Consider the following 6,792-nt stretch of genomic DNA (forward strand, 5'->3'; position numbering starts at 1 on the left):
TCCCCCTCCTCCTCCTCCTCCTCCTCCTCCTCCTCCCAGGGCAGGTAGTGAGGAAAGACAGAGAGAACTGTGATGGAGGAAGGAACGGCCTCGGAGATGAGCAAAGCTGAGTTAAGGGAGGGATGACAGTCATGTCAAGTCAGAGGCCCAGGGGTGCTGGAGAGTGAGGGTGCTGCTGGCACTGATGGGGGGACAAGGGAGAAGGTGCTGAGTTCTTTGCTTGAAGAAAGATGGACAGCTAGCTCAATTCTCACCTCCTGGGAGCCTGCCCCTCACGGGTGGCCTGCCCTCTAGCGCCTTCATTTGCATCCTGTTGGCTAATAACTCAGCCACAGCTGCTAATGATTGGATGGAGGCGCTCTGATGCGCCAGCCTGTAACTGACTCTGAGCCTCCTGCACCGATAAGCCCCCTCCCACCACCCACCACCCAGTATTTATTCAGTGGGAATGAAGGGGAGAAGGGGGCAGGGCTGTGAGCACTGGGAGCACCCCGCAGGTGACAGCTGAAACCTCTCTAGAAAGAGAGGGATGAAGGGAAGATCTAGAAGAGAAGTGGAAGGCCGGATGGGATCTTGGAGACTCTTGTGCCCAGGAAGGAGGCAGGGAGAGGGAGACTCTTGTGCCCAGGAAGCAGGCAGATAGAGAGAGAAGGACGCCGGGGGCGGGGGGTGGGGGGGTGGGAAAGAACAGTGAGAAACCAGAGTCCCTCTCTACTTGAGACAAAAGTTGAAGGTCCGACTCCTAAGAGAATTTCAGAACCAGGAGGGATAGGCGCAGACTCCGGGAAGCAACGGCACGCCTCCCCTGGGGAACTTTAAACGCAGGGGAGATTTCAGTGTCGTCTGGATGCCTTTGTGGTTTGCTGTGTGTGAGCACGGAGGAAAGGGCGAGGGGTGGAACAACCACCACCTCTCGGTTCTGTGCTCCAGACTCACAGGCGTCATCTCAGCTCGTCCCCAAAGGGTCCCAACAACACAGGTGAGGAGCCATAGGAGTCGCCGTTCTGCACAGAGGTAAGCACCTGGCCCCGGGTCACAGGGCTAGGAAGTAGCAAAGCCGGTGACATTCAAACCCAGGCAACGTGATGCAAAACCCACTCTCTGAACGATGACGTTATAGGAGCAGTTGATCACACTGGGGTTAAAAGTGCCGGGGCTGAGACTCAAGCTCAGATCTTCCAGGCTCCGAAATCCTTGCTGGGGGTGGTAAGGAGGGTTCGGTGCAGCCAAGACATTTCTGACACCGACTCCCCAATTTCCCAGGGTGCCCAAGGTTACTAGTATTTCTCTACCACATTCATTTCCAGAGTCTATTCCTTCCTTAGTCCCCTTCTTACCACCCCACCCACTCTTTACAGCACCTCCCTGGGGTGGGGATCTGGGCTCATTCACCCACCCACTCACCCAACACCCCTCCTCCCTGGGCCCTTAACCATGGGCCACAGCAGGCACAGTGACTAGGCCCATAATACTTTCAGGAGACAATGAGAATGTGTCCGTTTCTTTTAAAATCAGAAGGAGAGAGAAATTAACGTTTAGGTGAAAAAGAAAATTTAAATATGTAATATTGATGTATTCCTCTTTATGCCAGTGCAGTCATAAAACACAATTTTTAGTAATTTGTGATTGAGGAAGGGGCCCAGGAAAGCCAGAATGCAGCCCCGCCCACAGCCCAGTAACAGGAATATTCTCTCAAACTCCCTTCACCAGACCCTATTCACGACCCCCTCCCCTGCCAAAGGGCCTCCCTACACTGGAGGAGAAATATAACATAACAGGACCAGCGTTCACATCGGAAAAGGAAGCCTGGTTTCTCGGCCCAGCTCTGGGTGACCTGGGGTCAGTTTCTTGGAGGTCCCACGTTCCCTCCTCTTGGGCTAGAATTGGTCACAAAGATCCATCAGCTCTATCGTCCTGATTCTTGGATGGGCTGATTCCTGGAAAGCGTCACTGTTGGCCCGGCATTCAGACAGACCTGCTTCTACCGACCAACCGGTCAAGGTAACTGGACAAGTTAAGGAATCTCTGTGCCTCTGTCCCCACACCTGTGACACCGGGCTAACAGTGTCTACATTTTTCACAGCCTCTGGCAATAGTAAATGCTCAAAACAAATGCTAAGTTTTTGTTACTATTATTGTTTGTGATTCTACTTCTGAGAATCCTGCCTCAAGAAGAATACAGTGTTATTATTTGTAAATACTCCATCTAGTGTCACCGGCCCTCATTGTCTCCTGGCTGCAGCCTGTCTCTGGCAGCTTGTTCTTGGTTCCTGAGCTCTGCCTCCTGCCTCTGTCCCATCCCTCACGGGGAGATGGCCGAGGGGAAGCGTCTGGCACCCACCGTGGCGAGTTGTCCAGGGGCCAGGGAGGAAGTGAGCGGTAAAGAGAGGTAAGCTGGCAAAGACTGCATGCATGCCCCTTTCCCTAACTCCCTCTTGTCACTTCTCTCCCACTCATCTCCCACTTCCTCTCAAAGAAACACAAGAAAGTTATAACCCGAACTCAGGAACACCATCTTTTTCTCACCTCTTCAGTGCAAATGTCCGCCTGCCTCCAATCTGCCGGCACAAGAAGCTCCTGTAACACTCCTCCTTTTACCAGACCTCATTCCTTCGATGACTGCCCTGGCTCCTCCTCCCCCCCATCTCTGTCTTGTCACCCTCCCTCTCAGGAAGTTCCCTGGGGACACAGACAGCCCCTACCTGCAGCTTTCCAGCTCCTCCAGTGCGACCCCCTCCACAGACGCCCCTGACAAGGCTGCCACCTTTGCCCCTATCCCTGGCCCCTAAGGGACCTGCCCGGGAGTGGTTGTTGCCATGGAGACCCACCTGCACCCAGGCCCCACTCCCCGCTCAACCCCTAACCTAGTTGAACCTCTCCCAACACACACACACACACACACACACACACCCCGAAAGAGAGAGGCTCAGTCTAGACCTGACCTGTATTGCTTTCCCTCTCTTCCTCCTGGCTCCCCACCCAGGTGCAGACCCACAGTTCACAGACTGTCACCCCGCCATCCAGGGCACAGCAGCCTGCCCCCACAATGATGAGGCCAGCAGAAGCTCTTATGTGACGGAAAGACGGGGGTGGGGGTGGGACAGGGATTGGTTTATAGTAGGTCCTGTTCCCCAGACATTGCCTTTTCACTAACCTTCAAGTGTCCCCCTCCCATCCAGACCCCCGCCCCCGCGCCGGAGGCTGGCTTGGACTACAACTCCCAGCAGGCCGAGCAGCCTGAAGTCCTGGGCTGGGGGAGCAAGGCACGCTGGGAGATGGAGTCTCGGCGTGTTGCACCTGCCGCAGGAACCAGCGAGGGGAGGAGGGTGGATGGGGAAGATGGAGGGAGTGCGGGTGCGGTGGGAGCAGGCTGCGGGGCCTCTTTCCCGGAACCCAAGCCTTTCCATCCTCTGCGGAAGCGGAGGGACACATGCTCACTCGCTGCCCTTCTCCAAGGTCCGGCAGAGAAAGAGCCCCCTCCCCCACCCTCCCTCCGCCCCCACTGAGCTCTGCAGCTCCAGCTCAGACTCCAACCAGGAGTTGTTCCAGGCTGGGACGGACCGGCGTGACCTAGCCGGGACAGGGGTGAGAGAGGGCGGGGCTGGAGCGAGGCACTGGGAGAAAGCGAGTGTCCACAAGTGCAGGCAAAAATAAGGACCTGCAAGCACTATGCAAATGAGCTCAGGGGCACCTCCCTCATCAGGTTGGTGCGCTAAAGGCACCTGTTCTCACTGGTCTCCAGGTCCCCTCCTCCCCTCCTCTCCCGCCCCTCCCTCGGACCCGCCGGTCACTCACTCACCACCTTCCAGCGATCCTTGACCACGTAGTTGGCCGGCAGGATGTCGGCCTGCTCCCCTCCCCCACTCATGTTGGTTTCGTCCTTAGGAGCAGCCGCTAGGCCCTGCATCCGCCAGCCGGGGGGAGGGGTGTCCGCAGGGCCTGCCCTGGGGGGGCCATCTACCTGGGGGAGTGCGGAGGGGCTGTGAGTGGAGAGGACCAAGGACCACCTTGCAGAGATGAAGGGGGGCCCCATCCTTCCCAGGCCCACGAGGCAGATGCTCCAGGGGTTGCTGGGGGGAGCAGCCGTGGAGGTCAGAGGAGAAGGCAATACTCTCGGCAGGAAAGGAGATACAAACTACAAACTAGAGATGTGAGAGCCAGCAACACACACGGATGGGAAAGGGAGAGGAAAATGATTGTGAGCAGGCCGTGGGGGGAGTGTTTGCCAAAGAGACATAGGCTAGCGGATGTGGGGGAGACTGCCTACCAAGGAGCACACCAGCCTGGGACCCAGGCTTGTACTGGGGAGACCTAGGCCGAGAAGGACCCATCTGATGACTCCACCTGTGGCCCCTGGCACCCACCCCTTCCCTGTGCCACCACATGCCAGGGAGAGGTGCAACCGAGGCTATTGAAAGGGGAGAACTGCTGGCGAAGGGGGGACCCATGGGGACACACAGCAGAGTGACAAAGACCTGCGAACCCACCAGGGGGATGTGATCATCAGAGAATGAGGAGACACCCAGCAGCCCCTCGAGCCTGGTGCTGAGTGAGGGGATGCAGTGTGCCTGAGTGCAAGGATGGGAGTGAGGAGGTGAACGTAAGGCAATGGACCCAAGACATGGGTTTTAAAGGGACAGCAGCGATCAGGCCTCTCAGAGGGAGAGAGGCAGGTTGAATTGGGAGGAATTGGGGACTGCAGGGAAGCAGCCTAACAAATGAGACACAGGGAGGAGCAGGTCTGGGGGGCGTGGGGTGAGAGAGCCTTTGACCACACCTTTCTGTGTCTGCTCAGGGACCAGGAAAGAACACAGCTCCAGTTGCATTAGGATAGGTACAAGCTGGGTATCAGGGAGCATGTCCCAACTGTGAGGGCAGGGAACCAGCCAGCGTTACCCAGGGAAATGCAAGGGTGTGCATGTGTGTCTGCATGTGTACCTGTGCTTGTATCCCTCTGTGTGAGTGTGTGTGCATGTATGTATTGTGTGTCTTTTATTAAATTTATTTGGGTGACATTGGATAATAAGATCATATTGGTTTCAAGTATACATTTCTATGATACATGTCCTGCATGTTGCATTGGACCCAGATGACCACCCAAAGTCAAGTCATCTTCCATCACCATGTATTTGTCCCCCTTTATCCTTTTGCGTGCCTGTCTGTATGTGCCTGTCTACGTGTGTGTGTGTGTGTGTTTGTGTCTATGCCTGTACATCCATGTCTGTGTGTGCTTGTGTGTGTTTTGTGTCTCTGTGTGACATGCACGTGTAGGCAGGGAGCCGGAAGAGAGAACTTGAGATCTCTGCCAGCCCAGTCCAGGAGTGGAACCAGGGTCTTTTCTTCCTTTCTTCCCCCTGCACTGTTTATAAGCACACCGCTCTGCCCTCACAATGACCTGGCATCGCAGACGGAAGGAAGTCACTCAGGCTGGGGTTGGGGTGGGGTGAAGAGGGGGAAGTGCCTAAGATGTCTGTGGACATTGCCTTGGGATGGGATAATGCCCCGGGGCTCCTGTGTCTAGCCATCCTGATGGGGAGGGGGGCAGCATGGAATGGTGACGGCCTGGAGACAGCCTCCGACAGGTCATGGTGTGCCGTGAGGGACAGGTGGAGAAGAGATCTTCATGGGGAGGGCGCTGTCACTCTTTTTCTGTCTTTTCTTCAAGTGACTCGGCTGACTGTTTCCTCCAGTCCACACAACTGCAGGTATCAGGACTGATATCAAACAGGCCTCTGCCCTCCTTCTGCCAAGTGGCACATGGGGCAGGAACTTGCAGGGCAGGATGAAGGGGGAGTTCGGGTTGGGAGGAGGGTGGGAAGGGGGGGTCTGGAATACACGTGGAGGAGGCAGGTTGAAGACAAGATGAAAGGACCCGTTGACCAATAGGGAGGGATCCTTGAGGAGTTGACAGGGTGACCTCTGGTGGGCCTTGCAGTCCTGTGATGGTGGAGTCTATAGGTTGATGGGGGAAGTTTAGGTCCTGCTCCCATGTATTGATGGGCAAGCCCAGAAGGAACAGATGAGGTGGCAAAGGAAGAGTGGACACAGGAGGACAAATGAGGGGTCCCTGCTTCTTCCTACTCACCATCCTTCAGAGGATGGCTGAGGACTACACTCAACTCAGACTGGGGTTGGGTGACACGAACACGAGTAAGTTGGCTGCCCCATCACTGCCCCCTCAGGACCCGTGGGGTGTGTGGAGGCATGGGCGTGAGTGGGCGCGGGCTCTCAGAGGAGGTTTTTACGGACGTGTGTCAGAGCGCATGTCTGAGAGTGTGGGGCTGGTGAGGGAGAGCGAGGTCTGAGTGGTTGGGAGCTCATGGTATGTGAATGTAGGTGTTGCTGTGTGGCTACGCAAGGTGTGCGCCAAGCATGTGTGGGAATCGGGAGCCCGGGGAAGGAGAGGTAGCGGAGACCAGCGAGGGCTGATGGAAATAGGTGAGGAGATGTGTGGGAGGGACAGAGGGGAATGGAAGGGACCAGGAGTGACAGGACAGAGGAGGGGGCTGGGTAGAATAGAGACAGGTGAGAGGGCATGATGGCAGGAGAAGCCACAGGACCCTGCGAGGGGTTCCGGGCGCAGCTGAAGGGGTGAGGAAGTTGGTAAGGAGGCCGGTGGCAGGAGTGGAGGCAGGACAAGGGAGAGAGGTTATGGAGGCAGCTCGGAGCGACTGGTCAGGGGGACGGAAGATGAAGCCATGGAGACAGGGACAGAGGGTAGCAGTGAGGAGCAGAGCCCTGGCCGGCGGGCAGGAGAGGGTGGTCGGTGGCCGGGGGCAGGGAGCCGGTCCA

At 56.7% G+C, this 6,792-nt stretch overlaps 1 protein-coding gene across 1 annotated transcript in view; it reads right to left on the reverse strand.

Moving 5' to 3' along the window:
* Positions 1–3,967, reverse strand: part of TTBK1 (tau tubulin kinase 1) — a 39,743-nt gene extending 35,776 nt beyond the window's left edge. Inside the window, 1 exon segment of the mRNA XM_005860996.2 lies at positions 3,800–3,967. Within this exon segment, the coding sequence (XP_005861058.1) occupies positions 3,800–3,907 (108 nt within the window). The 5' untranslated portion in view covers positions 3,908–3,967.
* Positions 3,968–6,792: the final 2,825 nt, after the last annotated feature.

This window comes from Myotis brandtii, unplaced genomic scaffold (assembly GCF_000412655.1).
Source record: "Myotis brandtii unplaced genomic scaffold, ASM41265v1 scaffold143, whole genome shotgun sequence".
NCBI lineage: Eukaryota > Metazoa > Chordata > Mammalia > Chiroptera > Vespertilionidae > Myotis > Myotis brandtii.